Source organism: Carlito syrichta, unplaced genomic scaffold (genome assembly GCF_000164805.1).
Source record: "Carlito syrichta isolate Samal-C Ts95f unplaced genomic scaffold, Tarsius_syrichta-2.0.1 Scaffold313176, whole genome shotgun sequence".
Taxonomy (NCBI): Eukaryota; Metazoa; Chordata; class Mammalia; order Primates; family Tarsiidae; genus Carlito; species Carlito syrichta.
Genome location: NW_007257272.1, coordinates 388,037 through 400,518, shown reverse-complemented (window position 1 = coordinate 400,518; position 12,482 = coordinate 388,037). Strand labels below are relative to the sequence as shown.

At 46.5% G+C, this 12,482-nt stretch overlaps 1 protein-coding gene across 1 annotated transcript in view; it reads left to right on the top strand.

Annotated features, from left to right (window-relative positions):
- SLC37A1 (solute carrier family 37 member 1) overlaps positions 1 to 12,482 on the top strand; it is a 70,577-nt gene that overhangs the window by 21,366 nt on the left and 36,729 nt on the right. Inside the window, exons 4-8 of the mRNA XM_021718633.1 lie at positions 3,062 to 3,194; positions 4,332 to 4,410; positions 8,433 to 8,568; positions 10,699 to 10,775; positions 11,719 to 11,885. Of these exons, the coding sequence (XP_021574308.1) occupies positions 3,062 to 3,194; positions 4,332 to 4,410; positions 8,433 to 8,568; positions 10,699 to 10,775; positions 11,719 to 11,885 (592 nt within the window). The remainder of the gene's footprint in view (positions 1 to 3,061; positions 3,195 to 4,331; positions 4,411 to 8,432; positions 8,569 to 10,698; positions 10,776 to 11,718; positions 11,886 to 12,482) is intronic.

Genomic DNA, 12,482 nt, shown 5'->3' with positions numbered 1-12,482 from the left:
TTGACTGCTACCCCCCCCCCCCCCACGGCTTGCCTCTCCACCCCACCTATGGCTTGCCGAGGAAGCAGCAGCTGTGGGAGACTCATGTGTCCTTAAAGTGCCATGGTGCAAGTTCCTTCACCTGGCAAGGGGTTTTCTGATCAGCTCATCTAAACTTAATTAAGTCTGAATTGTCCCTCAAACACCAGGTTTTGGGGATAAAACTCATTGAAATGTTGAAATATAGCAATATTGCTGAAAATGAACCCATGGTTATTTAAATACCCTCAGCGTCCTTTATGATGGAATCATATGAAATCTTGTATCACTTTTGCTGCAGTCTTCCAGCAGTGCTGCAGGGTGGGGTGAGGGTAGAAACTACATTTCTAACGAGAAAGAGAAGGGCAGGGCAGGGTGTGTGGAGTAAAAAGCTGAATGAGACTCCAAGTGCAGTCTCCCCAGGGACCACTATGTAGGTGGCACCTTGAACTCGCAGCTGCCAGTTCCTAAGCCCCAGGGCTGAAGGCCACAGAGGCGCTCCGTATGGCATGTGGCCCGTCATTACAGCAACCCTGTGCCTTGTATCATCACATGACTGCCTCTCGAACAACTACGGTTGTTAGCCACACAGTGGCATCAAGGTCCCAGCTCAGGCCTGTCTACAGGCAAAGACTGTGTCCCTAACCAGGATGCCAGGCCCCTACTTGTCATGTCGCAAACTAGAAAAGCTTTTCTGCTTGGAGTCCTTTCTAATCTGTTATATTTTCCACAGATGGTTTCTCCCCAGGAGTACTAAGTGATGAGAAAGGATGCGAAGATTCTGTTTTAAGCAATGGTCTGCAGAACTTCTTATTCCTTGCCTCTGTGCAAGGTTAACATTAGAAACCTCAGTTTAGCCCCATAGACAGTTCCCTCTCAGCCTGGGAATATCCTTTCCATCCTACCTGTGACTTTCTTCAGGGAGAGGAGGATAGGAGCAGCCACATTTAAGCCTCTTGGGCATGGCCAAATTGACTTCCATGGGAAGCAGCAGGAAAAGGTGGACAAAAACACCAGACTTCTGAGGAGAGAAATATAAAATCAGGTGGCTGGTGAATGGGAAAGACTGCAGATGCCTGCTTTGCACAGGGAGGAGGACCACAAGCATCCCGCCCAGGTCTCTGCCTGATCTCCTGGCCATGTGTGCAGGCCCTCATGCCCACCTTGGGTGCAGAACTTGGACCATAGACAGGAGCAGCCAGCGGCTCTGTACAATCAGGGAGCAAGTGATTACACTCACTTCTTGAGATGCCAGGAGGCCAGCGTGGCCTCCATAGAGCCCAGCTCTGTGAGGGAGCGCTAGGCCGATCATGACTATGCATTGGAAACTGGAGCCCTTGGCGAGCTTTTTAGGGCTGTGTTTAATTATAGCAGGACAGCCCAGTGATGATGACAAAGTCACGTGGCCACAGAGCAGCTGCATCCGTGTACCATGCCAGGACTCTGTGATGTGGCCAAGTGCAGCCAGCTGGATGTCAGGGTGTCCAACCCAGGCTCACCAGAGCCCAGCAAGTCAGGCTTTCAGGGCCAACCCCTTTGGCTGCTCCTTCCTAGAAAGAGGGCAGGACTTCCGGCTGCTGGCTGCTGTCACTGGGGTGGCTCCTTGCCCAGCGTGCTATACTCTGACCTGGAGCCGGCTTTGCATACCGCTCTCTACACCCCAGCCTCTCTTAGGTTCTGGCTCACAAAGGATACACCTCTGGTCTCATGTGCACTGAAAGGGTGTCCCAAGGGACACCTTCCTGAGCATGTGGACTTCTGCTTTCTGACCTTGCACACACCTGGTGGATCAGCTCATCTGAGCCTCTAGAAGTGCAAAATGTTTATTGAAGAGACCTCAGAGCAGGAGAGGTATGGGGGTGAGAGAGGCCACCTGGGGAAGGCATGTGGTATCACAGAGCAAGTTTCCCTTACAACAGGATGAGCCCCTGCCACATGTGACACTTTTCTGGAAGTGTTACTCCTCTTCCCAAGGAACACTCTGAGCCAGAACCCTGCTCAGGTCCCCCTTTCCACTTCTTCCTAATAGATGTGTTTTCCTCTCTGTCCAGTGTTGGTTCTCACGTCTAGTCCGCCCTAAGCTCTGTGCAAAAAACAGCATTCAGCATCATGATTCTCATGACTGTTCTGGAAGTAAGCAGCAGCCCTGTCTGCAGATGGGGAGATTGAAGCAGGCACGGCAAATACCTTGCTCACACAGCCAGTCAGTCACCAAGCTCCCAAGCCACAGCTTCCTTCCACTTGTATCTCAGGCAAGCACTGACCCTGGCCCTGCCTGCTGGTCCTGTCGGACAGCTAGAGAATGGCTAGTGGTCTCCTGCCCCAGGTATTTTTTAAGTTGAGGTATTATTTGTACTTAGTAAAGTACATAAATCTTAAGTGTCTAATATGACAAATATTTACATGTACACCGGGGTAACTATCACCCAGGCTAAGATATGGGTTTGTTCTGGCTTCAGAAGGTTCCCTGTGCCCCTTCCTCTATTGTTACCTACCACCCCCACCAACACCCATCAAGGCAAACCATGAGTCTTACCTCTATCTCTACATGGCATCATGCAGTCTGTAGCCCTGTATGCCTGGCTGCTTTTGCTCAGTGCTATTTTTGTGAAATTCATACTCGTTACATGGACTGGTACTTGCCCTTATTAACTGTTGTGCAGTGTTCAGTTGTGTGGATCTAGGAAAATGTACCCGTTCTTCCCTTGTGGACAGAAGCCCAAGGATGACAGGCATTGGCATTCAGCTTGGAGCTCCTAGGACTACGACTGCTCCCAATATTAGTCTTTTGGTGGCTGTATGATGCTTATGTTAGTTGTGTATGTGCTCAGGAGGGTGCTTGCTGGAGAGTCCTCCTGAAACATTCCCTCAGCAGCAGGTATTCTTGTGTGTCCTGGAGACTCACCACATGGTGCCTTGGTCCCACTTGGAAAGCAGGTCCCCAGACAGGCTGCTGGGAGAGGAAGGGTGGCTGTTCTTCTGCATGCCCCACTGAGCCTCACTCAGGGGCTTCCTCTCCTGGCCTCTGTCTCCCATGTCCTAGGGCGAGCTCCACAAGCATTGTACTGCTTCGGATGAGGCTGATGTCAGATTCCACAGCCAGAGCAACAAAGCCGGAGATGTTACCCCTCGCCAGCTCCCAGACAACGAGACTGACTGCGGCTGGGCACCATTTGGTGAGTTCATCATGAGTCTGTCTGCCTGCCCAGGCCCTGAAGTAGCTGTCCTTTCAGAGTTCTTCTGACCCTGCTAATCTTAGTGGCAGTGATGCTGTTCTCAGATGCAGCTGCATTTCCCTGACAGCTCTCTCCTACCAGAGATCCTTACTCCACTGCTGCAGTGTCTGCAGTGCCTGTCCCAGAGCTGTTGCCACCTGAAAGAAGGCTCTCATGGGGAATCCACTGATGATCGCTTGCATTTTGTATGGAGCTGGAAGTTAGGACCTGCAGATCATACGGCTGTGGATGGGAGGAACAAAAGAGATAAATCAAAGGACCCCAACCCACCATGAACAATGGGAATTTTAGCTAATCTGAAGGGTGTTTGTACAAGGGGGAACCTGAAAAAATGGAATGATCTTTTGGAGGGCAGGCCCCTTGTAGGCTTCCCCACTAGGCAAGTGTTCTAGGAACTTATGGCCATCAGTGTACCACTAGTAGTGTTGTGAGAGGCTGCATTCAGCTCCAGTGAATTTTTTTTTGGAGATTCTTTCAACATGTTTGCCCACTTCATGATAGATGATTTACTAGCATACCTGCCCACACCACAGTTTTTGACCAAAAATGGCGTGACCCCTGTGCTCCACCCTTCCTACTCACCTGATCTCGCCCCCACCAACTTGTTTTTTGTTTCCCTGGATGAGAAAACCCTCAAAGGGAAATGTTTTGCTGATGTGGAAGAGGTGAAACAAAAAATGACAGAAGCAATAAAAGGCACCAAAATTGACGCATTCAAAAACTGTTTTGAGCAGTGGAAAAAGCATCTGGATAGGTGTACTGCATCAAATGGAGAGTACTTTGAAGGTGACTGAAGTTTAAACATGTAAGAATAGTTACACAGTTTTTTATAAATAACTTCCGGGTTTTCTGAGTCCCCCGGTACTTAGTGGTTATTTGAAAATGTGGTGACATTATTTTCCTTTGCAAGAAGCTGAACAGAAGACGTGCAGCCATGTTTTCTCTGTGCAGAACCACCCTTTCACTTTGCTAGTAGGCCCAGACTTAGGGAACAGGTGTCTTGCATTTTGTAGACCTGCTCCAGAATATCAACTCAGTGTTTCTGAACTTTCCTTGTCAATTTTCATGTTCACATAGATAAGAACAACTACCAGCAGCTGCTTGGGGCCCTGGATTACTCCTTCCTGTGTGCATATGCCATTGGGATGTACCTGAGGTAGGTTGCGTGAGTTTTCCAGGTCCTTCCAAGTTACCTCATCCATTCGGTGCAGAAGGTATTTCAGTTAAGCTGAAGAGCACGGGAGCATGTGAGTGAAGCCCCTGCTTGCAGTCAGCTTCCCTTGTGGTCTCAGAGATGAGCATGACCTTAGGTGAAAGCAGGTGTGCTGTGCTGCATCTGCAACGGGGCCTTGAAACAGAGACATCCTGGGTATTCTGCTGATTGGACACAGGCTGCCCTCAGCTTTCCTGGCCCTGGGGTTTAGGACCCACTGTGAACCCTGTTGATCCTAGGATGCGTTCATTCAGGAACATGGTTCTAGAGGCGCTACGTGGCACTCACAGGTCCTCTTCTGTGGCTTAGAGGCTGCCATCTCTTTACACATCCCAAATAACAAATTTCACCTAATGGTCAGAGCAGCTGAACATGTGCAGAGCAGCTGAACATGTGCTGAGCATCTCCATTGGATGGCCCCAAAGAGAGCATGGGCGCAGCAGAGGCAACACTGCCTGCAGGTGAGAGTATGGACTCCAGAGACAGACTCGTGGGATTTGAATCCCTGCTCTCTCATTAGCTAGGGTATGCGCTGAGACAAGTTACTATACCTCTTTGGGTCTCAGTTTTCCCTTTGCAAAATGAGAGAAAGAGTAGTTCTTTCATCACAGGATTGTGGTGAGAGTTAAATGAGCTAATGCATGTAGAAGCCCAGAACAGTGCCCGCAAAATGGTGCCGACCTAGCCTGTTCCTGATCCCATTCTGGAACTGACCCAGGCATTGACTGTTCCACATTATAAACAACCTACTTAAACCTGCTGGGCTTGATCTGGGCTAGTGACCGTGTCCACCATGTCTGACTTCATCTGGCATGCTGAACAAAACAACACCTGCTGCCGAGACCTTGTGCAGTGACACGTGAAAAGGCCCCTTCAGTGAACCTGTGGGTGCCCTGGTTTCAATCATGAGTTTATTGTATAGATTTCAGATTTCATATTAGACAGAATTTCATGACCTCATTGACTGGTTGTATGGGTGAGAGGACATGTGGGGTTGGCTGATAAAAAACTATTGTGTCGGCCTAGCCAGGTTTTTTTTAAAAAGGCATTATAGGGATATCTCAGTTCATTTCTGCTGCTATAAGAACATACCTGAGATTGGTAATTTATAAAGAAAATAGGTTTATTTAGCTCACAGTTCTGGAGGCTGGAAAGTTAACGACTGGTCAGCAGTCTCTGACAAGGGCCTCGTGCCAAATCATAACATGGATAGGGTGTCACATGGTGGGAGCATGTGCCAGGGTGAATAGCAGTGAGAGCATGTGCAGAAAGGACTAAACCCAGGGGGACCTTACTATATAACAACTGCTCCCCTAATAACTAATCCAGGTCTGAGGGAGTAGGCACTCACTCCTGCACATTGATCCCTTCATGAGGGTAGATTCCTCAGACTCCAGTGCCTCTTACAGGTCCCTCCACCTCTCAACAGGGCTATGTTGGGGACCTTCCATATTCACACCATAGCAAGGAACTAAGGCTTTTAGTCCCAAGAGACTTGTCCAGAGGCTGGAGATCTTTAGAACTTTGAAAATCTCAGGGATCCCTGCAGATGTTTGCTTCTTCACTGAGACCCACCCAGAGTGTGAGATTATCAAGACCTGGGGCCCCTACCCAGCTCAGGGCCCTCCTGGGTGGTTGGTGTCTGGTCAGGCAGGTTCTGCTGATGGAGTGCATAGTTCCCCTTGACTGAATATACATATTTGCCTTGTGCTGCAGAACTTGTCTGAATGAATGAATGAATAATAAAGGGTTTGGAAGCCCACAGTGTGTGGTGCACAGCAGAACATGCACCCAGCTGAAGAGAGGTACGGTCTTTAGGCCTGGGTCTCAGCTGTTCTCCATCCTAAGGTCAAATGTTTCTATTCTAAACACTGTGCTTTCGTTGGAAACAAATCATCTAGTATATAAAAAGATCCAAAGTGGGAGTGTATTTTTCTCAGTTACTGAGAAAAAGGTATTTCAATCTGGTTCTCAACTGGGGGTCCCTAGGGGACATTTAGTAATGTCTAGAGACAAATGTGTTTGTCACAGCTAGGGAAGGGGATGCCTCTGGCATCTCCTGGATAGAGACCAGGGATGCTGTAAATATCGTACAGCACACAGAACAGCCTCACATGCCAAAGAATCACCTGACCCCAAATAGCAGTAGTGCTGAGGCTCAGAAGCCCTAGTGTAAGTAAATAAAGTGATCTTATTGTTGCTTATTTATTAACAAAAATTTTTATGCAACCTGTCGATGAGGTCATGAAATTCTGTCTAATGTGAAATCTATACAATAAACTCATGATTGAAACAAGGGCACCCACTGCTTTATTGAAGGGGCCTTTACATGTGACAGTCACTGCCCGAGGTCTCAGCAGCAGGTGTCATTTTGTTTAGTATATCAGATGAAGGCAGACATGGGGGCACGGTCATGAGCTCAGGCAGGCTAAAGTAGGTGCAGTGTGGACTTGAATCCATGTGTGAGTCAGATGTGCTGTGAATGGGGTTTATTCCATTAGACTTTCTTTAGAACATTTCAGTAGAGATCTAAGTGGGCCCAGATATTATGGCAAGACTAGAGATTATCTCTAAGCCCTAGCCAGTGGTACTAGCTCTCAGGAACCCACCTGATTCTGCCACATGTTATGCAATCTTGGGCAAGTCAGCCAGCCTCTCAGGGACTTATTTCCTGATCTCTGAAGTGAGCAAGCAGAAGTGGATAGCTCTAGAGCTCTTGAGTCTGTATATGGTCAATTTCTGCTCAGCTAAAAATTTACCTGCATGTTGTCGATAATTTTAAATTGCTTTCTCCTGTTTTAAGTCTTTAAAAGTTCAGTTGCATGATCCTAGGTAGATCTTTATTTGGTACATTCAGAAGGAAAAGCTCTCTGGTGTGTTCGTTCTTGAGATTAAAGGAGAGAATGTTGGGGTAATTCTCAGAGTGCTGTTCACAGTCAGATAGATGTCATTCTGTGTTACGTTTTGTATTTATCTGACACCTAGAATGATTAAGCAGAAGAAAATGAGACCCATGGAACGTTATTGTTTGCAAAGGGCTCACAGTCATTTGGGATATCTTTTTTATTCACTTAATAAGTCATGATGTTAAGTTGTTCCATAGTGACATTGCCCATAAAGCAGTAAGGAGAGTGCTCGTATGGCATGAGGCAGTGTGCTGTGATGGTGGTCAGAGACTAAATCTGTGAAGCTGGAGGCTTGTCATACTCCCCACCATCCTTGTGCCTGTTTTATTGAGCACCATCCTCATGCCTGTTTTATTGAGCACCCATTGTGTGCCAGGCTCAAACATCTTTAGAAGCCACAACTCTGAATGGGTTAGCTCTTTATTGAATCACATTGCTGTTCAAAAGGATCAGAGAGGTTCGCTCCAGTGTTTCAGACTGACATTAAAGCAAATCTACTGTCTTTAAAACAGGTGAAAGTGGTGAGGCAGGAGGTGGTAGATGGCAGAGTGGCTGATACCACTTTCCCACCAAGCCCATCCAGCCTGGTGTGTTAATACAGGTGACTTAACACAGCTTGTGGGACCAAGTGACTTGTTCAGGGTCATAGTGATCCCTTTTCATGACATTTTTCTGTAGTTTGACACTTGAAATGTTAAAATACTATGTATGTTTCCTAGATATCGTTTATAGGAAAGCAGGATTAACTAGCAGGGCAAGGTCTTGTTTTCTTTAATTGGCAAACACATGTAAGCCATAGTGTTTGGGTTTTAATATTTGACAGTTTGTGACTTTTACTAGAAATAAAAAGTCTTATAAGATGCTGCCAATTACTGGTTTCTAGTGATTAAACACTCCATAGGGAAATAGTTGTATTAAATCTTCCTGAAAATTGTAATGTTTAGAGTTCTCAAAGCTTGGAGAACAGTCTGAAAACATCCGGAAAGAAACAGCCGGGTCATTTACATTCTGGGTGTGTTTGTTATTTCATGTTTGTCTTTCCTTCTTCTCCATCCTCAGTGGTATAATAGGGGAACGCCTGCCGATTAGGTATTACCTAACTTTCGGGATGCTTGCCAGCGGAGCTTTCACCGCCCTGTTTGGGTTAGGGTATTTCTACAATGTCCACAGTTTTGGATTCTACGTGGTAACTCAGGTAAGGGTTTGTGTCCATGGCTCACCATATATGGGGTTTCCTTGATGAATAGGAGGGGGTGTGTATGGCACAAGATTCCACTTCTGCCGTGATGATGGGAGGAGGCAAAACTGTGTCCTGTCCAAAGTCAGGGTCAGCTAACATGTAAAACCCTTTCTTTCCCTTCTGCTTTGAATTTCCAGCAGCCAGGAGATTTTTCTTAGTCTCAGGAGTTGCCTCTTAAAGAATCCTATTTGTCAGTACCCCATCAGGGGGATTGAAGCTCGAGACCCTCAGGAGTCATTCTGTCTTAATTTGAATAAGTTTGAGGTGTTCTGTCTCATAGCAGATTGTATCACTCAGGAATTGAATGGTGTGCTGTCTGGTCGAATGCCCAGCTCGAGTTGCCCCAAAGCGGTGGCAGGGGAGTTCCTACAAGAGAGTGCCCCAAATCATCCCAATGTGGGAATAGTTGGGGTTCCAAAGAAATAAACACTGAATGCCAGAGTGATCCATCCATCCAGAGCATTTATTAGGGGAGCTTGTACACAAATGAGGCTGCAGTGTTGTCTCGGCAACCATTGAGACAAGAGGTGTTCCACCTGGGTCTGCCCACAGAGAGGGTTCCAGTATGGAGTTTATATGAGGGTTTTAGGAATTTAGTTCAGGGCCAAGGCTAGTTTTGGTTGGGCAACAACTGAAATACCTTTATCAGTACCCGGGAATGTTCAAGGACCAGCTTGCGTTCAAGCTTACAGGGAAAACAGCTCTGGGCCACAGAGCTGTCAGGACAGGCAGAAGTAGGGGATCTGGGGGACCCTACTGAGGGATGTGGGGTGTGGCAGGGGTAGAAGGAAGGGCTGACCTTGAAGCTGGGCAGCAGGCTGGGATGTGAAGTAGTTGGAGGGGAGGACAGGAGAGATCATGAAGGTGCTAGAAGTGGGAGAAGGCCTGGGGACAGCCTATTGAACTGGTCTGCCCCTGGAGCTGGGCCCAGGCCTTCCGGAATCTCAAGGCTCTGCCCTTCCCAGCAGTCCTGTGGATAAGTATTGATTAGCAGTGGGAAATGACTGGAAGTAATGATGCTCAACTTGGTTTTGTGAGGCTTCTGAGGTTCTCCAAATAGCCTGTGGGTGCTATAAAATCATCAGAGCTATTTGTATTTAATTTTGCTTTTCAAGATTTTGCTATAACACTTGAAAAAGTTTGGCTGTTTGAATTAGAAAGTGATTCATACTTGTAATATGTAAAATTGGAAGGAGAAAACACTTTTCCCAGCATGTTCCTGGAGTGAAGAAGTGAAGGTCAAGCCATGCCCAGTCAGCCCAGAGGCAGCAGCAGGTAGACAGCAGCTTCCAATGTCTTCTAGGAGCTGGCTTCTTTCAGTGAGGCTCGCAGAAGCATCAAGCTGGCCCTTATTTTGTGCAACCTTGTAGTGCTGCTCCTGCTTCTCAGGATACCACAGCAAACCACTCACTGATGCAGTCCCTAAATCCCTCCTTAAAACTCAAGTCAGGATATTCTTGAAAAGTATAGGAATTCTTTCTTCAGGTGCTAAGTTAAGGTTATGTTCATTTCAATGAATGATTAACAACAGTACTTTCTTCATGACATTGTAAGGGAAACATGCAATTTATAAGCCATATTTAGAGTGTGGTTCTAGAAGCAGTTCTATAAAAAGAATAAAGTTTTTCTCTATGAAGTTTTTTAGACTTAGAAGAGACTGGATTGGCATTTAGCTTATTGGAGCAAAATTTAAAAATTAGAAAATTGAAAATAAAAAGAGATGAGAAAACATGGCCCTGTACTGTCATCAGGCAATATCTCCTTGCAGTAGGGTCCTGACAGGGTTGGTTTCTTGTCTTGTTTTTCTCCACTTATTCTGAAATTTCCACTGTAGGCATGCATCACTTTTATTTTGAAATAGATAGATATATGCCTGTGTATATAGTTTTAAAATATATTTATAAATTAAACTACATATAAATACACAATTTAAAATGTATCTTGGCTGCTGTGCCCCTTGTTTCTATGAGAGGCTGGCTCAGCCCCAGCTTAAGAAGGTAGAGAAGCAGGTGCCGGGAGCCTCCCCAGGTACATGCTCATGTGCATTTGGCATGTGGTTAGTTTCTCTTTTGTCCTCTCTCACAGGTCATCAATGGGCTGGTGCAGACCACTGGCTGGCCCAGCGTCGTCACCTGCCTTGGCAACTGGTTTGGAAAAGGAAGGTAAGCAAAAGTAGCCTTGCTTCCAACAGCATTCATTTTTAAAAAGATCCTGATGAAAACTAGACCACTTTATTTTCAGATTTCTGGAGACTCATTATAGCAAAAACACTTTAACCAGTTTCCCCTTTAAAACAAAACAGTTGAAACCTCTAGGGAATTTCTAAAATTCGGATGGCCTGTATCATACAAGATGGTAGTGCCTAGCCCTCCAAGTTGTAGGTGGGGTCAGGTCTATGTCACTCGACTGCATCTTCCCAACAGCTGCATCCGTCTCACCTGACCTCCTGGGCGCTTGTGGGAAATGCAGAGTCCAGGGTCCTTCCCCAAGTCTTTGAAGCAGAATCTACATTTTAACATGGAAGTTTGAGATGTCCTGATCTGGGTCACCCAGTGCTCACCCATGAGTGACAGGTGGGACCCTGCCTCTGGTGAGTTCAGATTCATTTGTAAATGACTGTGTGAAACATAGTTCAGCCGATCCAAAGGTTAAGTTATGGTGGAAAATGCCACACAAGACGAGGAAGCTGAAACAGGAAACAAATTCAAACTTTATGTCTTAGATATTGTGCTATATTCATCTGCTGTATGCATCAGATGTGCTTTTTGTCAATGTGATAGTTCATCAAATGCCTGTATTTAGATTGTGGAGGCACAGATTTAAATTTTAGGCCTTCTAAGAATTTTAGGAAAAGGTCTCTTTCCTCTTTTTAAGTATCAAATAAGTAAGCTCTGAGAGAGAAGTAGAAAATGTGGTTATACAGCCTGAAGCCAATAGAAATCCACATGTTTCTCTTGTGACCATCTTGCCAAAGCAGTTCTGTGTTGCTAACTTGCTGGTTTCTGTACTGACTTTTACATGTCACAGGCACTGTTGTGTCCTGCACTTACGGTCTTGTTTAAACTTTCAACACCATTTTCTGTCTCATGTTTTATTGTGTTGCAGGCGAGGTTTGATTATGGGGGTCTGGAATTCCCATACCTCCGTGGGCAACATCCTGGGCTCATTGATTGCTGGCTACTGGGTGTCCACATGCTGGGGCCTGTCCTTCATTGTACCTGGGGCCATCGTTGCAGCCATGGGGATAGTGTGCTTTCTCTTCCTCATCGAACGTAAGTACATGTGGCTTAGGGGACAACCCACCACAGGAGGTCTTGGGTTTCCTTTCCCTGGGCAGGCTCTGAGGGTGAGTTGGAAAGCAGGCTGCTACTTAGCGCTGAGTGTGAGGTGGCTGCCCTGGCTATCCCCTTGCCAGAAGATTTCTGTGTTCAAGTACAGACATCCTCAGGCAACCGGTCCTCTCTTGGTCTTGCTGGATTTTCTGTTCTTGTCTGACTTTTTGGAGCGATGGTGTCCACATTTCTTCTCCCTGTCCCACTGCCCCTGTTCTTTCCCTCAGCATCAGGGGCTAGGGTTTGGAAGTCTCATGTCTTCCTCGGGCTGCCACGGTGCTCATGCCCAGGCATGCAGAGCCAGCCCCCGGGACTGTATCTGCTCACCCCCATCTTGCTGACTTATTTGCTTTCTGATAAGATGTATCTTGGACGATGTTATGAAACCATGGCATGACGTGAGACTTGATTAATGTCTTAATTAGGTAAAGAGTATCTGCCAAAAATCAAATTCCTTGTTCCATTTCAGATTCAGTACGAAACCTTTTATTTCACTGAGTTTGAAGTTGCTTTCTCAAGTAGAGATCAGGCAGGCTC